This window comes from Microtus pennsylvanicus, chromosome 10, assembly GCF_037038515.1.
Source record: "Microtus pennsylvanicus isolate mMicPen1 chromosome 10, mMicPen1.hap1, whole genome shotgun sequence".
Lineage (NCBI taxonomy): Eukaryota > Metazoa > Chordata > Mammalia > Rodentia > Cricetidae > Microtus > Microtus pennsylvanicus.
Window position 1 is genome coordinate 55964623 of NC_134588.1, and position 20576 is coordinate 55985198.

General features: G+C 39.3%; 1 protein-coding gene across 1 annotated transcript in view; it reads right to left on the reverse strand.

The window, feature by feature from the left end:
• Mroh9 (maestro heat like repeat family member 9) overlaps nucleotides 1–20576 on the reverse strand; it is a 64145-nt gene that overhangs the window by 41141 nt on the left and 2428 nt on the right. The window contains exons 3-9 of the mRNA XM_075987335.1: nucleotides 19367–19446; nucleotides 18660–18795; nucleotides 17983–18069; nucleotides 16302–16406; nucleotides 10018–10153; nucleotides 6502–6617; nucleotides 2365–2514 (exon numbers count right to left, since the gene is read on the reverse strand). Of these exons, the coding sequence (XP_075843450.1) occupies nucleotides 2365–2514; nucleotides 6502–6617; nucleotides 10018–10153; nucleotides 16302–16406; nucleotides 17983–18069; nucleotides 18660–18795; nucleotides 19367–19446 (810 nt within the window). The remainder of the gene's footprint in view (nucleotides 1–2364; nucleotides 2515–6501; nucleotides 6618–10017; nucleotides 10154–16301; nucleotides 16407–17982; nucleotides 18070–18659; nucleotides 18796–19366; nucleotides 19447–20576) is intronic.

Below are 20576 nucleotides of genomic sequence, written 5' to 3' on the forward strand. Positions count from 1 at the left end.
TAGAAGCTAGTTTTACACCCCTGGTTTTCTTTTTTACTTTCCTTCCTGCCTCCAGCAATATGCTATGGCTTTTTCTAGGCTCTCTGAGTACTCTCTCCTGTTGGAGAACTCCGTCTGGTTAAGGAGATGACCACAGACCTCCCATTTCCCTCAGGTTGTGTTTGCTCTATGGAATGTCTTGCCCACAGTAGCTCTGAGAACTCTCTATGATGCAGTCCTTTATCTGGCCTGCTCTCTGAATTTGAATGACTCTCCTTGTCTACCTTCTTTCCCAGTCCATGATTATATCAGGAGAGGAAACTGTGAGTCCCATGTGTCCATCATTGTCAGGACTGTCTTCATGGGTCTGTGACCTAAGGGTCTATATGAGGATCCATGTTTAGATCCTCTCAGTCTCGTCTAAAACTTAGATTTTTTTTTCATTTTAAAGTTTTGCAGTTTTTTGAGATTGGGCTTTATAATTCAATCCCAATGGGACAATTACAGGGTATCCTTGTAATATTGTGAGATTTGCATGGTTCCTGGTGCTGGACAATTCTATATCCTGTCAATTATATTTTAAATAAACGCTGATTGGCCGATAGTCAGGCAGGAAGTATAGGTGGGAAAACCAGACAGGAAGTAGAGGTGGGATAATGAGAACAGGAGTATTCTGGAAAGAAGGAAGCTCTTTCCGCAGTCCAGACACCGAAGAAGCAGGATGTGACCTGCCCCAGCGAAAGAGGTACGAAGCCATGTGGCTAACATAGACAAGAATAATGGGTTAATACAAGTTATAAGAGCTAATATGAAGCCTGAGCTAATGGGCCAATCAGTTTATAACTTATGTAGACCTCTGTGTGATTTTCTTTGGGACCTAACGACTATGGGAACTAGGCAGGACAAAAACCCCAACCAGCAAGCCCTCATGTTACAAGTTCCTGCAGCCCCAGTTACATGTAATGGTCATTGTGCTTCTTCATGTGCATAGGATTGCCATAATTTGTGGAAGTCCAGTGGGAAAACAAACTGGATACCAGAGGCATTTAACTGCAACCACTTAGCTGGAAAATGATGGCATAGAAAGGAAGAGGTGTGTTTTTTTGATAAGGTGTATTTGAGCCTAAAGGCTGCTATTTTGGCTAAACAAAGGAGCCCCAGGGATCCACCTGTCTCAGGTGAATATCTATAACTCAGGACTAGAGTTAAAGGCATATTTCACTGTACTTGGCATTTATCTAGGTATCAAAATCAGGTCTGCATCATTGGCCAGCAAGCATTTTACTCACAGTCATTTCATCAGTCTGAGATGTGAGGCCTTTAAGAGATGACTACGTCTTGGGCATCAGTGCTTATGAGGTTACTATGGTTATCCCTAGGAGTGGGTTCCTTGCTCTTGGGGTAGGTGTATGATTAGAGAATGAGTTTGGCCCTTTCTTCTTTGTCTTGCAATGTTCTCTTGCCTTTCCTACTTCTCCCAGGAGATGACACAGCAAGGAGGTCTTTGCAAGGTAAGAGCTATGGGTTTCCCAGAATCAAACACTGTAAGAAACGAACTTCTATTCACTATAAACTGTCCATTCTAAATGTATTTCGCTTTTGTAATACAACAGCAATTTTCAATCTTTCCTTATTTGTCAGGACATTGAAGGCAGAAAATTCTAATAAGATATGTGAATGACAATAAGTGAAATAAAAAGTTGAGTTAATTTTGTGCAACTCCTGGTAAAACTGACATGCTTATTCATGTATGAACTACACAATACAAACCTCATTATTTGGTTGATTCTGCATTTAAATTAATTATTCTTATATTCATAAATCTAATTGTCACTATACAAGTACATATGGACAAAAGATGCTAATAATGAAAAAGTAAGTTTTCTTTTCACTTAGACATCTAATAGCAAATAAAAATGTCATAATGAATTGAGAGAAAGAGGTCATAAAGTAAAGGGAATAACCCAAAACTTCCATCTTTTTAACTTCAAATGAGACATAGTTCTATATTTCATATTGTACTGGGCTGTACAAATTCCTTACTCAGTGTTACTCCAATATGAGAGTCCTTGAAAATGTTTCTTAAATGCTACATGGGAGACTTCAATTACAAAAGTATTTGTTATTAATACAATTCTCTATTAAAATCCAGCAAAGTAAACATGGCAAGATGTTCTAATTTTTCATGATTGGTAAAAGAATATTCATTATAACAGTGCCGACAATTTTCCCTGTTTGAAACATTTCACAAAAGCCTCATCTGATTAAAGTGACTCAGTGAACAATAGCAAGAAATTGGGATGTAAAAAAAATAAATAACAAAGCTGAAAAGTGGACTTTTGAGAGCACTCTCTGTTCTCCTTAGCTCGTTGCCAACTACATTACCATGGTGATCTTCTGAGCATGATATTCCAAAGTCAGCGTCAGTAAGGACGCGGCCTCCGAGGCTGTCTCATTATCAGGAGAGGAAAGTTTCTTCAGGAGGGTCCACACAAAGTCAGTCAGAAAGGTGGGTAGTAGTATTTGTCCCACACTCTGAAACCAAAAGGACATTTGTGACCACCAGGGTAAACAAGACACCGAAGCTTAGATATTTGGGGGTAAGGCAGAGTTCTAGACCAGGCAGAAGTATAAGACATTCATGAACTATGGAACCTGCTTTTTTTTTTAAATTAAAAAATGATGGAAAGTGTGTTTGTGGTAGTGTTCGTGTAATGACAATCAAAATCTAGGTATTATACAAAACCCAGGTATTATACAAAACTTACTTTTGTTTTTAAAATCATTTCAGTGCCAAATATTACCAAGATGCCTTCAACTTGTGAGAAACAAATGTGGTTCACAGAAGATCCTGGAGAGATTGGCTGAGAGAGTCAAGGTGATGTGAAAGTGTACATTTTTCTTTTCAGTGAGACAGAGAGAGAGACAGAGATGGGGAGAAAGGATGAATGAACATGACCCAACATAGAAGTTCCATATGCTCATGACTGAGGTCTAACGATTGCTATGGAAACGACTCCTTTTGAAGCTTGAGGACTACCCACAACTATAAATGATCACAGGAGTAGAAAGGACAAAGGTGTCACAATTTGTATTTTTCTTTTTTTCTTTTTATGCCTTTGTGTGAAAAACAAATCATTCATGCAATTGGCAAATACCTCTAATCTCACCAATAAAAGATGATACCTGCTGCCTTTAAAGGGGTGGAGTCCTGAAGCTGGACTTCTCAGGAGCTATGAGCACTTGCTGCTCTTGCAAACGACCTGAGCTCTCTCCCCACCCCCACACAGTGGCTCACCACTACCCTAACTCCAGTTCCGGGGGATAGGATGCCCCTTTCTGACCTCCGTAGGTACCAGACAGCCATAGGATGCACATAGAGTCAGACAGACAAAAACAGAGAGATGAATTACTGTTCCTTTTGCTCAATAAGGCAGGTCTGAGGTCCAAGACAGCATATTGCACCCAGCCCTCTACAGCTAGCCTACAGAAGCTCGACAAACCAGTGAGGGATCATAACCTTGGAAAGCTGTGGAGGAAACCCCAAGTCTACTGTGGCTGGGGGAGGTAAGTGAATTGCCACAGACTGTCCTATTTGAAGAAAGTCAGAGTAAATTGTAAAAGTTAAATTTTTGGAATATTACTGGAAGTGATACTTTCTTTACTGAAATATTTGTTTACTCAACAATGGTTTCTCTAATTTCTACCTAAAATTACAGGGAAAAAAACAGTTCCCAATGAAATCTAGAGCTGGTATTAGAAGATTTTGTCTTATAAAGCTGTGGATATGACACTAGTTTGCGTGAAAAATTAGAGTTTGTGGGGACTGGGAAGATGGCTCGTGTGCAAGCATTAGGGTCTGTCTGAGCTTGGAAGACCAGCAGTCGTGTGAAATCTGGGGACTGGTGATGTATATCTGTGAGCTCCATGCTTGAGGATGAAACAGACAGCTAGATCCTCGGAGGCACTGACCAGCAGATTTAGCTGAATCAATCAATTTCAGGCTCAGTGAAGAGACCATGTCCTAACAAAATAGAGAATCAAGGCAGATTCCTGATGTCAACTTTTGGACTCCACGTGATCATACAAGGGTGGATGCTCCTCTCCTCACACATGCACATATACATGCACACTCACACACAAACATGCCCGTGGGCATCTAGAATCTAGAGATCACCTCATCCATTTATTACTGTTACATTGCAGTGCTATGCATTCCTGATGCCACTTGAATTAGTGACTGGAAAATATACTATAAATTGATATTTTATAGCATGTATATAAAATGCTATGTATTCACGTGTTATACATACTAGTTAAAAAACAAAAGCAAAATCTCTGCTAATCTCACCATGCAGCAGGGTGGGGGAGTGGGTGTGGCCAGCAGGAAGCCCCATCCCTAGCTGAGGAGCTGTTGTCATTTGAGGAGGAGAAGGGCCAGTTTTAAGACTATGGCCTCTGGTAGATCAATCACATTTTAGGGCAGGCCCAACACTCAAGAGTAATTTGCACAGAACGAATTGTACTTGATGTCTTTTAATTTACTTTCATTTGAGTAAAAAACAAACAGGACCCAAGATTGGGTGGGCAAGGAGGTAATGGTGGATCTCAGAAGAATAGGGAGAGGGGAATGCATGTCATCAAAATATGTTGTACAGAATTTTCAAGAAATAAAAATATTTTAAAAAATGTCGTAAAGAACAGCATTTCACAAACAGATGAATTACTCTGAGTTTCTTTCTATAAATTTCTGTGAGTGAGATTACTAGTTTGTATTGTATGAACTTGTTTTGGTGAATGATATGTTCATGATCCTCTGAGAATTATTGATGAAGTCTTGGCTTCACCAACAGTTCCTATAGAAAACAGAAGCGACTTGACTTACAAAGCGTCTTCATGTTCAATACAGTCTTCACACATTAGTGATGTTTTATACCCAGCTCTCTTACTTAGTGACAACCTTACTGTATCTCTGCTTGCATCTTCTGAACTTGACCATGGTCTCTTGAGTTCCTTGGTACAGATTTGGATTCCTCCCACCCACATGTGGGTATTCTTGTTAGAACCTTGAATTCTCTCAGCCCTGTTTTATCTACTCTTGAGGTCTATATCTGTGTTGTCTAGTCATTGCTCTTCCATGCCTTGATACCCCCGAACTTTATGTTGTTTAACAATAAGAAACTGAACAACAAATCCTAAACACATGGGTCTAAGGCACTCCAGCAGAAGAACTTCTAAACCTGATAAACACTGAACTCAGATGAGAGAGAATTCAAACCCAGACATGTTGCTAGTAAGTCTGAAGCCACTGGGGAAAGACTCCCAGATTTAATAGCTCAATCATGGTGCTCAGAGATCTATCCCCTGACATTGCACTGGAAGGGAGAGTGTATGGATAAAGAAGGGTTTGTTCGCAAGCTTACATAGCTTCCCAGTTTCCTTATGGAAATGGACATTTTCATACTTAACCAGTCTTGCAAGTTTTGAGGTTATGTATGTAAGAAAACCTCTTGTCTTTGTAAAGAGGCATCATCAGGTATGTACATAAACACACACACACACACACGCATGCACACACACACACACACACACACACACACACACACACACACACTGCAAACACCTGTATGGTATCTTTTGACCATGTATATCATTTAGATACATTGCTTTGGCATGTTCTTAGCCTTCCACAATTCTAACCATGTCAACCATGGGAAGAGAATCACTGCACTATATCTGGAGTTTGGAAGGAAGAACACCCTAAGTCTTCTGATCCTAGAATATAGGCTAACCTGAGGGTCCTTCCCAGAACTTATGTTTTACTGTTGGCTCAGTATGTCTGTCTGAAAGTTGACAGCCCAACCGGGACCTAGTACTGGGGAGCCTTAGAAGGTAAGAAGTTTGAACTGTGAAAACTGAAAGAGTAATATAGAGTTACAGATCTTAATGGTTTCTCTAGGATTAGCATAGGGTAAAAATTATTTGCTTAATACTGAGACTTATCAGCACACTGTGTAAATAGCCTTTTCCCCTTAAGGTGATATGTTTATGCAAGTCAGGCTGGCCTTGAACTTGCCATACTGATGTTTCAGCTTCCCGAGTGCTAGGATTATAAGTATATATTATTATGCCCAGCCCGTTTTTGTAAAACTTTATAAATTTTTAAAAAATAAAATCGAAGTTAAAATGTCATTCTGATATTTGTGGGGGAAATTATTACATGTTAGAAAAGAATTATTGACTTCATTAATTTTGTCAAAAAAATTGGAACTAATCTACATATAGAAGTCTCATTAAGAAACATCTATATAACAAGTAGTATATTTTAAATTGCTGTGTTTGAAGATAGTAGACATAGTTCTTAAGTGACAAGAAATATAGGGAGCCACATGCTCTGTGCTTCAGTCATTTGTATTTCTGAATAAAGAAAAGGACACTGAAGTTATTAAAAACATTAACTTGAAGGAAATAAACTACAAGTAAGGGCAATAACACATTTAAAACGAACTACATAGAACATACCTTGGCAATTTTGTTTCTGTCTCCTTGTATGTCCTTGGGTAGTAATTCAAATTCAGAAGCTATCATCTTGAGGTTATGGGTTTCTCCAACACTTGGCCTGTGGTTTTCAATGTTAGCTGTGTTAAGGAAAAGAATATAAGGTTTTCATCCAACTACTGTTTAAACCTAAGATGTAGTTATTTCCAGTTTTCTACCCAATTCTGGATGCCTGAAAAATGCTGGTTACTTAACACTCTGCTCGGGCCTATTCTCATAAAAGCTTAAGGTGGCATGGATCCAGAATTTATAAAGTCCTTAAATGAGGCTGTTTTTAACACTTGTAATTTGAGTTTTCTATATTTTGTCTCCATATCATCCCAAAGAATCTGTTATTCCTTCTTCCTTGTTTTTTTCTGTTTTTAAAAAAGATTTATTTATTATGTATACAGTGTTCTGCTTTCATGTCATAAGAGGGCACCAGATCTCATTATAGATGGTTGTGAGCCATCATGTGGAATTGAACTCAGGACCTTTGGAAGAGCAGCCAGTGCTCTTAACTTTTAAGCCATCTCTCCAGCCCTTTTTTCTGTTTTTTTATTTTATTTTATTTTTTTCCTGTTTGTTGTTCCTCTTTCCTGCTTGCTCCAGTTTTCTATGCTCTTTTTTCTCTGGTTTTCTGAGACCTTGTCTTTATTCTAAGACAGGCCTATCAGCCTGTGAATTACCCTCCCAGTGCTCCTTTATCTGCGTGCTGCACGTTTGGATACATTAGATTTTTCACTTTCACTCAGTTCAGAATTTATTTCCTGTAACTTCTGTATTTGAATTGCAGGTTATTTAGGAGCATGGCATTTTGCTTACAAGTGCTTTGGGGCTTCCAGATATTTATTATTTTGATTTCCCATTTAAGACCATTTTGTCGAAAATAATTTAATTATTGTAGCCTAAAATATCTATCTCAAGGCTTATTTTTCTGTTGCTGGTGCAAAATTCTGTAAATGATTTTCATTACTCATTGCTGAGAGAAGGCTGTTGAATTCTCTGACTGTAACTGTAGATCTTTCTCTTTGTTCTCACACTTCTATTTTTGGTAAATTTATTTCTATTTTTATGATAATACATTTTATTGCTTTTAGGCAATCTGGGCATTCAGAATTATTATTTATGCTAGTTGTTCTATTATTGCATCATTATAAAACAGCTCTTTCCCCAGAAGCATTTTCTGCTCTGAAACTTATCTTTTTATATTACTATAGTCCATATATTCTTTTGATTACTATTAGTATTTTTTGTTCTGTTCTAATTAATGTTTGTGTCTTCCTAGTTTAACAGGTTTCTTGCAGGCAGTATAGAGTTGGATCTCGCTTTTGTCTAATCCAACAATCTCTACCTTTTATTTTGGGTATTTTGAACATTTTTATTTATTATATTGCAGTTTTCTGTCTTTCTCGCCTTGTTTTTTTTTATACTACATCTTACGGACTTTGTTTGGATGAAACATATTTTGTGAATTGACTATTTCCACTCTAGTTAGTTATATATAATTCTACATTATCTTAATTGCTGTGTTAAGTTTTATAAGATACATTTTAACACAACATAGTTTACTTTCACAGGATTTTTCATGATTTTGTGCATAGTAGAAAAATCTTTAAAAAGTATTCATATGTTTCTCCCCTTCCAACTTTAATTCATTTATTCATATTCACTTTGCTTTTATATTATTTCCACTCTTGTCTTAAATAATTGATTATCATTTAAAGTGATGTAAATAAGAGAAAACATATAATTTTGTGTTATGTTAAATATTTACTTACATAGTTTCAATTTCTAGTAGTTTATTCCTTTAGTGAAAATCTAAGTTTTCATATTATGGCTGTGTTTTCTTGATGAAGTTCCTACAGTATTTCCTGAAATTCAGGCCTGCTGGTAAAGAATGCTTACATATCTGAAAAATATCTTTACTGAATTTGCTTTTGGAAGGTATTTTTGGTGGTAAGAGAACAATAAGATGATAATTTTTCTTTTGGTGTTTAATTGCCTTAGACTTCCCTTGTTTCTGATGAGCAATCTAATATACATAAATAAATATTTCTTTCCTCTTGTTTCTAATTTAGCATTTTCTCTTTATCTCTGGTGCTAAATAATTTAATTAAAATGTGTCTTTATTATGCTTCCTTTTTATTTTTGTACTTTATTCAACTTTTTAGGTCTATAAATGGTAAATTCTATAAACTTTATAACATTTGGTCATTGTTCAGTCTTTCTTATTTCTCTATTTAACCATTGATAATTGCTATTGCCATAGTCTCATGAACCATTTTTTTCTTCAGTGTCTAATTGCTGCTGATTTCTCCCAAGTGTTTTTCATTTCAGATAGTCTGTTGTCCTTTATAAATTCAGTATGAGTTCGTGGATTTCTCTCTCCTCTCTTCCTTTCTTTTTTGTTCTCACACTCTCTACCCCTTCTCTCTTTTTTCTCTTCCCCCTTTGTTTATGCAACCGAGTATGACATCAAATTCATGATCCTCCTGCCTCAGCCTCCTGAGTAGTGAAGCATTATGGGTCTTTTCAAAATTTTCTGTGTCTCTGCTTACCATGTTGACATTTTCCTTTAAATTTTTAAGTAAGTAAAATATAGTTGTAATGATGTCCCCTCTACTCTTCCATTATCCATCACGCTTTTTGATAAGTTTTGACTGGTTTTTATCCTCGAAGTGGGTTGCTTTACTTTCTTCTACTTTCTTTTCATGACTGATTTTTTTTTCTTATTTGTTTCTCCTTTGAGACAAGATCTGACTGTATAACCCAGTCTGGTTTTGAAGTCAAGTCCTCTTCCATAAACTTCCTGAGGGCAGAGATGACAAATGAACACTGCTGCACTCGGCTGCATTGCAGCTTTGGGTGCCAGAGATTCTTAAATTTAACTTGTTAATTACTGGAATGTTTTTATTCTTAGAAGTAGGCTTCAGGTTTGTTCTGGTGAGCAGCCTATGTGTCTGGAACTAGCTCCCCCCTATTAACTTGTGTTTTAAAATCTTAAATGACAAATAGTATAATCTAAGCATAGATTTTCTTCCTAATACGACAAAACCCTTCCACATGACTTGTGAATTATGTGATTTTTAAATTCTGGTTTATACATGTTTGGCACTCAATACAGCCTTTGCCTCCTCCTTGAATCTTTCTCTGTTATAGCCATTAGCTAGAAAACATGCCTTTTCTAAATGCTTTATTTGTAAAACTTCTTCCTCTCTCTTCCTGACCTGTTGTCCTTGCCCTCACCATCAATGGTCAATACCAGCTCAAGAAGTATAGATAGATCTTGAAGCTGCAAAGATCTTGAAATACCAGCTATTTAATTACAAAATTTCCTCCACAAGATTTAAGTAATGTTTAAAGCCATAATTTAAACAGTAAGGTCACAGATCTTGAGCACAGATTTACACATAAATCATAGGCATAGGTGCTTCTTCAAAAAGTCAAATAATTAGAGGAGGTTTTTAGTAACAGAAGGAGATTGCAAGGCATACTTACAGTTCTGACATATTCCAATGTAGAGGAGGTAATTCATCCCTGTGGTTGCTAGCTGTACGACTGAGGGGTTTTTGTGGGAACACAGGAGTGAGAGCTCTGCTACCAGGAGACCTAAACATGGGGCATCGATGCTTGGCTAATTGGATAGCAAAGGAGAAAGTTCATTAGATTTGCATTGTCAACATTAAAAGTTTATAATGAATCTGGTGCAGGATTCCCCTGTGTATGTTGTGAATATCATTGGTTAATAAAGGAACTGCTTTGGGCCTATAGCAGAGCTATAGAGGAACAGAGCTAGATGAGAAAACTAAACAGAATACTCGGAGAAAGGGGGCAGAGTCAGAGAGAAGCCATTGGAAAATTTACCTGGTAAGCCACGGCCACATGATTAATAGAAATGGGTTAAATTGACATGTAAGAGTTAACAATAAGAAGCTAGAACTAATGGGCCAAGCAGTGATTTAAATAATATAGTTTCTGTGTGTTTATTTTGGTTCTGAGTAGCCGGGACAAACAAGCAGTTTCCTTACTACATAGATCCTCTTAAGTAGGAGGGTATCAGTTAGCAGCAGTTTTGAAGCTATGGGTCCTGACCCCTTCGGGGATGAATAACTCTTTCACAGGAGTTGTCTAAGACCATTGAAAAACACAGATATTTACATTAAAATTCATAACAGCAAAATTACAGTTATGAAGTAGCAATGAAAACAATTTTATAGTTGGGGGTCACCACCACATAAGGAGCTGTATAAAAGGGCCACAGCATTAGGTAGGTAACTGCTGCCCTAGAGTCTTAAAACCCTGTACACAGGTCCCTGGGCTCTGCTGTTGAGGCTCAGTTGATGTGGGATTCCCCTATGTATGCTGTGAATACCATTGGTCAATAAAGAAACTGGCTTGGTCTGATAGGGTAGAACAAAACTAGGCGGGGAAAACTAAACTGAATGCTGGGAGAGAGAAGGCAGAGGCAGACAGAAGCAATGTAGCCCCACTGGAGACAGACACTAGAACTTTACCCAGTGAGCCACAGCCACATGGTGATACACAGATTACTAGAAATGGGTTAAATTAAAATGTAAGAGCGAACTGATAAGAAGTTAGAGCCAATAGGCCAAGCAGTGGTTTAATTAATACAGTTTCTGTGTGATTACTTTGGGTCTGAGCTGCCAGGCAGCCGGAAAATGAATAAGCAGTCCTCCTTACAACACTCAGTTTCCTTCACTGTGAAATGAAAGCAAGCACTGTGTTTGTAACAGGTGCTGTAGGGACAGTGGCAGTGTGTGTGTGTGTGTGTGTGTGTGTGTGTGTGTGTGTGTGTGTGTGAGAGAGAGAGAGAGAGAGAGAGAGAGAGAGAGAGAGAGAGAGAGAGAGAGTTGGGGGTTCCTAGAGAGCTGCTTGAGATAATTGTAATTCAACATCAGTTTATAGTTCCTAATCCAGGTAGCAATCAGTTGGTAGCAAATGGTTCGCTGGAGGAGGGAGACAGGGATGGGCAGAGACCTGTAGGCATCTCCTGTTGGTGTTCTGCTCAGTTCTGAAGTTTTGAAGACTATTGTAAAGTTCCACTTTGCCCAGGGAAAATGCTCTAACTGACTCTAGTACCTGGACAATACCGTAGCACAGAGTATATAGTCACACATAATTAGAAAAAAGACAAATACTCTTGTTCCAGATACTCAGAGAGACACGTTAGACCTGTCAGAAGCCTAGGTTTTAATTTATTAACAGTAGTTTGGATTATGTTGTTAAATGAATGTAACTATTATAAATATATAATAGTTTTATACATAAATATACAATATAAATATAGCTCTATATATGTTTTTATAAAAATTTTATTGATTTAATGGTTTTTCTAAGATTCTTTTTTTTTTTTTGGAAGTCAGTGTTTCGGTTTCTCAGGAAATTCGGGATCAACCTACCCCTGGACCCAGCAATACCACTCTTGGGAATATACCCAAGAGATGCTCTATCATATGACAAAAGCATTTGTTCAACTATGTTCATAGCAGTATTATTTGTAATAGCCAGAACCTGGAAACAACCTAGATGCCCTTCAATAGAAGAATGGATGAAGAAAGTATGGAATATATACACACTAGAGTACTACGCTGCGGTAAAAAACAATGACTTCTCGAATTTTGCATGCAAATGGATGGAAATAGAAAACACTATCCTGAGTGAGGTATCCCAGACCCAAAAAGATGAACATGGGATGTACTCACTCATAATTGGTTTCTAGCCATAAATAGGGGTCACGGAGTCTACAATAGGTGAACCTAAAGAAGCTAAGTAAGAAGGTGTACCCAAGGAAAAACATATAGTTATCCTCTTGGCTAAGGGAAGTAGACAAAATTGCCGGGGAGAAAATTGGGATTTTGGGGGTGGGGTGGGATGGGGATAAGGGGAGATGGGGAGAGAAAAGGTAGAAGGGAAGGAGGGGGGACTTGGGGAAACAGGAGGATTGGGATAAAGGAATCCTCTATGGATAGGGGAGCTCGGAACCACAATTCTTAGTTAAGGGAGCCACTTTAGGGTGGGCAAGAGACTTGACCCTAGAGGGGCTCCCAGGTGTCCAAGCTGAGGTCCCCAGCTGAGGATAGGGAACCTGAAATGACCCTATCCTAGAGCAATACTGACGAATATCTTGCATATCATCCTAGAACCTTCATCTCTTGATGGATGGAGATAGAGACAGAGACCCACACTGGAGCAATGGACTGAGATCCCAAGGTCCCAATGAGGAGCAGAAGGAGGGAGAACATGAGCAAAGAAGTCAGGACCACGAGGGGGGCACCCACCCACTGAGACAGTGGAGCTGATCTATTGGGAGCTCACCAAGGCCAGCTGGACTGTTACCGAAATAGCATGGGATAAAACTGGACTCTCTGAACATGGCGAACAATGAGGGCTGATGAGACGCCAAGGACAATGGCAAGGGGTTTTGATCCTACTTAATGTGCTGGCTTGGTGGGAGCCTAGCCAGTTTGGATGTTCACCTTCCTAGATATGGACGGAGGGGGGAGGACCTAGGACTTACCACTGGGCAGGGAACCCTGACTGCTCTTTGGACTGGAGAGGGAGGGGGAGAAGGGTGGGAGGAGGGGGAGAGGAGTGGGAGGAGGGGGAGGGAGATGGGAGGCTCGGAGGAGGTGGAAATTTTTTTTTATTCTCCTTTTATCAATAATAAAAAAAAAAGCTAGCTTAATGAGGTTTATGTCCTCAGGTCCTTAAGTAAGCAGCTGGATCTCTAGCAACGCTCTGAAAAATGCTGATGTGCTGCCACCTGGTGGCCTTTTGTGACCACTGCAGACCATTTCACTATTAGGTTATCCCCATTTGGATTTGCCCAATCTGTTGTAAGGAACAATGAATGTGTGGTTTCGCGTTCACACCCGAATGTGTGTGGTTACATCTTTTCATACCTGAAGTGTCCCGTGAGCAAAGGAGCATGTCCTATGCCGCAGTAACGGAGAGAGAAAAGGGAGTGGTAGCAGAAGAGACCACTCCCAAATGTCTGACCTACTCTCTGGGTGTGGCTTAATGGAATCTATCAATATATTCAGAGAGAAGCGTGTGATTAGACTGCAGATTAAAACAGCTGACATCAAATCATTGCTGGGTGGATAACATGTGTTAGGAGCACAGAAAATAAATGCGAAACGAGCTTTTCTTAATCCTAAGCCTCATTCAAATAATTAAACGAACAATTAGTAGAGCATTTATAAAAGTTTTACATGCAAAGACAAACGAAGGACGGATGCAGCGAGATTGACATTAGATCTCTTTAACCTCAACCAGCCTCAGTGAGAACTGCACTGAGACCCTGCGAGAGGTTCACCAGCCAGAGACATCTAGTTATCGTACCCAGACCGTTGACCGTTTGGAAATGACTTAGAAGGTAAATTAGAAAAGGAGACACTGAGATAAGCATCCACAAGAGGGACATGTCCACAGTGTGAGGTTTCTGAGAAAGAGGACAATGAGGTAGTCAAAGCAGGAAGCTTGACAATTGGGACATCTCTTCAATTTCCATGTGAAACTCAACAACCAAGCCTGCTAATAGCCCAGTGTTTGTGAAGCTGTGAGGGAAAAGGACACTCTAAGAATACAAATCATGTTTTAATGAACCTTAGCTACTTGCATCTTTCTCCTATTAATTGCTCCACTAAGCATGTCCAGATACACATCCAGACCTACACAGAATGCTTTATTTAAGGTAGAAAAATCAAAATGCATCTTGATAATTATCAACCAGAAAGTAAGATACATCAGTCATAACAAACTGAAACCTTTAGACACATGTCGCATTCAGAAATGTGAAATAAAACTACATGTATTGAAACATCAATGGGACACAGTGTTTACAAGCCCGATGAAGAACCGTAAGTAAACACAGGGCAACTGTGGTAAAGCAAAATGAGGCAGTCGACACGTGGCTCGACAGGGCACATCACACTGACAGGGACAGAGTGCAGTAAGGGAAGGTGTAGACTTTAGTGTGGTTAACAGTAGACAACTCAAGGATTAGTTGTTGGGAGCACAAAGGTCCTTGCGCTCACAGATAGCAGCACTACAAAACCCTGGAATATTAAACACATGGGGCTGGGGCTGGAGAGGTGGCTAAGTGGTGAAGAGCCCTGACTACTCTTCTAGAGGTCCTGAGTTCAATTCCCAACAACCACATGGTGGCTCATGACCATTTATAATGGAATTTGATGCCCTCTTCTGGCCTGTAGGCATACAGGCAGGTAAAACACCCATATATTAAAAAATAATAAATAGCCGGGCGGTGGTGGCCCACGCCTTTAATCCCAGCACTCTGGAGGCAGAGGCAGGCGGATCTCTGTGAGTTTGAGGCCAGCCTGGTCTACAAGAGCTAGTTCCAGGACAGGAACCAAAAAGCTATGGAGAAACCCAATCTCAAAAATTCAAAAAAAAATAATAAATAAAATTTAAAAAATAACACCCATGGTGTTTTATGTTTTCAAGAAAAATATGCATAACCTATTTTTCTATCCAGAATATCAGAAATGAAGATGGTTAGTAGCCTAATAATCTACACTATCTGGACAAGCTCCCATGTGCAGGATGGGAGGTGGCTAATAGTCTGGGTGATCTTTGCATTATCTGTATGGCTCGGGGTATACCCTAATTCCCACAACCAGTACTGGATGTGGCCAATAGCTTAAATGACCTCTACACTATCTGGTGATCAAGACCACACCAGATCCTTAAGATAACACAGGTAGCCTAGCTCTAGAACCCATCTTCTTGGAAGAAAGGACATGCACTTTGAGTTTTGATAGAATTGTGTTGCCTTGTGCACAGGGGATTGTATTACACAGGGAAACTTTTCCCCCAAAACCATACTATACATAAATATGTTTGTAGTAACTGCTTGGGGTCAGACTGTAGAAGTTTGAACCAACATCAACTAACTAACTAACTAACTAACTAACTAACTAACTAACTAACTAGTGTTGAACCAGATTTCCTTCTTGCCTTATGTGGATTGTTACTCTACAAGCCATGTCATTTGCCAAGATCCCCTCCACTCCCCAGCTCCACAATTAGTTGTATACATTAAAAATAAAAGTCTAAAAATACTTTAGAAAACAGGAAGAAGTATGTGACATTACCTATAACGCTGGGTCAAGAGTCTAGAAAGCAAAAATCTAGGATTTTAACATGCTCATAGTATGTGTATAAAGTAAAATGCTGTTTACTCAATCACTGAAAAAAACACTTCTTTAGCTGAGTCACAGTTATGTAGGGCGTTGCCACTTTCTAGATAGCCCTGTCTACCATCCCATTGGTACTAAGCCAGGATCAGTGATCTCAAGCCCAAAGGCCTGTAAAACAGCCCTGATGTGGGAATTCCCCTCTGTATGTTGTGAATATTATTGGTTAATAAAATTTGAGTCCATGATAGGGTAGAATAGAGCTAAGCGGAGAAAACTAAACTGAATGCTGGGAGAAAGGAGGCAGAGTAAAAGAAGAAGCCATGGAGCTTCCACCAGAGGCAGACATGCTGGAACCTTGCTGGTATGCCGCAACCCTCATGCTAAAATATAAAATACTGGAAATGGCTTAATACTAGATGTAAGAGCTAGCTATCATTACACTTAAGTGATTGGCCAAACAGTGATTTAAATAATATAGTTTCTGTCTGATTATTTGGGGAGTCTGGGTGGCCAGGAAATGAACAAGCTGCCTCTTACAACACAGCCCTCTAGAAACTCAGTCTCAAATTGACAGCATTCCTGAAGTCAGTGACTTACATATTTCCTGACTCTCTTGGCTGCAAAGATCAGCACTCTGGTGATGATCGTCATGGCTCGTACTTGCAGGTACTGTTTATTCTGATTTATCCACATGGTCATTTCCTGTTGGAAACATGACGGCCATTTTAGAACCACAATATTTTCATTTTTGAAAGGTTCATCTTTGTAGTTTCCAACTTTACCAAGGCAGGCAGCAGCATCTATTTATTAGTCCATATTTGATCTCATTTTATCTAAATCTACACCAAGATCCCAACCCTTCAACTATTGTATGACTTTCACTATTATATCGACACATTTGTGTTTTATTAATTTTATTCAACAGTTACTAATATTCACTATAATCCAAACTTTCAGGTGTCATTAAATGTCTTGTATAAGACTATGGTGTTATGCTACCTCTTTGTTTAAGTTCATATTTTCCCTTTAAAAGTATAGTATTTGTATTTCACCTTTAAGAGAGTACTGAAATTGCATCTGATCTAGAAATGTCAACTTACTTGAGAACTATTCCATCTCTTGATTTATATATTCTGGAGACAGCATCTTGGGTTCTGCGTGCCTGCAAAACTACCACCATGAGGACACTGCTAAGATTTATGGTTCATACCTCCTAGAGATGTGGATGGAACCACACCTTGACCTGCTTGGGTCACAGCCAGGAGAGTGGAAGATCCAACCCACTGTGTTGGCACTATTTCCTGGATGGGCGGTCCTAGTCTATTTAAATTGAGAAAGCTAGCTGAGCATAAACAACCTAGCAAGCAGGCACCACAGGGGTATCATTCTTCTTTGCTGTCTGAATTTCTGCCATGGTGACTTCTCTGCAATTGTGGATTATAGTTTTCAATTGTAAGTCAAGTAAACCCCTTTCTCTCTTAAGCTGTATTTGCTAAGGTGTTTAATCACAGCTACAGAAATCAAACTATGACACAGTCCTTAAATCCAGCAGTGGTGGGGCAGGAGGCAAACAGGTCTCCCCACAGAGTCGCCATTGTCATTTAGACTCAAGCTTATACCAACACTGTTCCTTTCCACCCCCCAACTTCCACATACTTCTACAGAAGACACAACTTCTCAGTAGCCATTAACACCATTTCCTAAAATTTAATCTTTTAATAACTCAAATAAAGGAAATGGGTAATGATGGAGGAGGGTCATCTGTCTATCTGTTGCTTTCATTGGTTAATTAAGAAAGAAACTGCTTGGCCTGATAGGTCAGAACATAGGTAGGTGGAGTAGACAGAACAGAATGCTGGGAAGAAGGGAAGTGAGGCAGAAGCCATGGAGCCAGCTGCCAGGTCAGACATGCTGATTCTTCCCGGTAAGCTACCACCTCGTGGTGCTACACATATTAATATAAATGGGTTTGTCAAGATGTGAGAGTTAGCCAGTAAAAGGCTAGAGCTAATGGGCCAAGCAGTGTAAATGAATACAGTTTGTGTATTGTTATTTTTCCAGGGCTAAGCTAGTCATGCGGGAGCCGGGTGGGACGAAAAGCAGGCCTGCTCGCCTCTTCACTACAGGGTAACTCTGTGAGTTATTTCACACCATCAAAAGTCTAGAGAAAAATTCCAGCCTCCCAGTACTAGATGGAGAGACGAATATGACCAATTAGAAATAAACAGAACGTGCTGGACTATTTATATTGTAACAAAACCATTTGCTTTGCTTTTACCTTTAAGATCTGTATCTTGTAGAAATCTTTAGACACTAAAATAATAAGAGTATCTTCATACATGTTGAAAATATTTTCATATAAATTCTGAAAAACAGAACAGAAATGTGCAATTAGCCAGCCAACCTTGAAAAATATTTTACCAAATGTGTATAGCTTTGCAATTGAAGCACCCTAGTTTCCTCTGTAAACATAAGATGAGAGAGGAGAGGGGGAGGGGGCAGCTCTGCTGCTAAGACCTGACTCACTAGCATCTTCAATCCCTCATGAGCATCTTCTATGGCTCATTAGCAACTTCTATCAGTTGCAGCTTCAGCTTATGGCTCACATGCACCATGTAGCAAGGTGGACAAGATAGAAACCACAAATGTTGCTGATCTTCATCTTAGGCTTCTTTGTATCTACATTTTTCTGTGTCTGCCCCCATCCTGCCTTTCAGAACTCTCCTACAAGCTCCTTTGCCTTGCTAAACCAATTAAGTCAAACTATCTTCACTCATCTGTTCCTATAAACCTTGCACAATCTGTTAAATCCTTATTGTCGTGAGGATGTCAGGGATATGGGTTAGTAAGACAAACAACAACGCAAGCAGGAGATTCTAACCACAGGTGTGAGCCGTGGAGCTTGCTGTGGTGTGTGCCAAGGCCTTATCATTAGACAAGGAAGGAAGAGCCTACCTCCAGGTCCTTGGCGTTCTCGGAGTTCCTCCCCATTGCTTGCACTGTGCTAAGATCTGGCAAGGAAAATACACTTCTGAAAGATAACTCTAATATCCCCAACTGTAACTCAAACTGCAGCAGTGGATCAACGAAACTGACAAGGAAAAGGAATATAATGGAGTCAGTGAGGTTTCAAATGTGACCTAACTCGGTTGGAGTTTTCTTAGCATAAAATGTACAGTTTTGGGCTTTATGTGACATGTAGGTTTTGATATTCTCTTAACAATAGTGCATTAAATATATAAAATGATGCTCTTTGAAAATATGATATACAGTTATTTAGAAATCAGAATCTATTTACATAGAAATAAAGTTATAGACTGATTACATGCCCAGCCAAATCCATAAATCCCACAGTGTGCTTCAGATAATTGGGCAGTATTATTACCACATTTTCCTAGCCAGTGATACTATGTTTTACACACGTCATTGTTTCTTATATTGTGTGCATCTTCAAGTTGCTTGCAAAAGAAACCTGTTCACCATCAACCAAACAATATCTGATTTTCAATAAAATCCAGAAACTCTGAGAGAGACCCTAAAAAATAAACAGTGCTTGCTGGAACTGGTGAATGGAGAATGTTTAAGGGTTTATTATGTTTTAAATCTGTAACACTTGCAAGATATTTAGTTAGTGAAATCAGGGATCATTATAGCTTACATACCTAGAGTTCATGGACAAGATAATGGATTGACCACTTAGCAGGCCTGAGTATGCATCCAGTAGCATTTCAGCTTCAAACTCCTAAGGACCACAGAAAAAAACAAAAGCCGATGAATCAAGAATTACAGAACAGTGATATTCCCAACACCATGGTCAGGTCTCCCTTTTACAGAGAATGAAGGAAGCAGATCAGATGGTAAGAGTTTATAGGATTAAAACTAGAAGTTCTGTGAGTCAGCCACAGTGTTGGCAGCTTTTTACAGCCAGCCATTCTGCTTTTATAACATTTCAGACTATCTTTGTATGGGATGCTCTTTACCAGGTGTGTGTCTATATACCACTGAAAAGCTGAGTGCAATCTATTCGGTATAGGGTTAACCTATGGAAATGTTAGCTAGGTAACTGAAGTTCAGTCAAATATCAACACATTGCAAAGTGATGAGGGAGAAGATCTGAAAACACCATCCTCCCCCCAAAAGATCAATGCAGTGAAACTGAGATTTCAGAATGTTTTGTTTTTAGTGCCAACAGCCTTGGTACTAGGCTACTGTCTTTACCACCAGACTTAGAGTTTTCTTATGGCCCTATCACTTAAGAATTATGTCACCACAGGAAAGTCACCTTCTGCCAATTTTTGCTTCTTTTCAAAGTGGGAATAATTTAGCACTTCCCCTACAGGGCTGTTATGAGGCGTGAATGTTTGCTCATCTTAAGCATTCAGAGATGCTAACTAGCATGCCTTGAGTGTATCCTGTGTATTAGCTGAAGTTGTTGCTTGAATGGGGAAGGTTGCTCTGTCTCTCTGTGACTCCCTCTGTCTTAATCTCTCTGTCTTTCTCTTTCTCATTCCCTTTCTTCCTAATCTGAGGCTGTACCTCTAAAACTGAGGGCATTTTTCCTTCCTTCCCCCTACCCGCTATTCTTTCCTTGCCTGCTTCTTTCTTTCGTCTTTCTTTTTTCATTCATGACAAAATATCTTATCTCCCTTCCGTTGGTCCTCACTTCTGCTCCAGTAAGTGGTGTAAGGAGCAGTAGCAGGTAAATCTCTGTCCATGAGAAAGTCATTCCCTTTGGGCATTGTCATGCATGTTCTGTTCTTTGCTTTCTTGTATATCTGTGCTCCATCTTCTTCCTGGGATGCACTTTGATTTCAACTGGAATATTTGCCATCCTGCAACATCCATTTAAGTCTTCTCTAAACACAGGTAAAT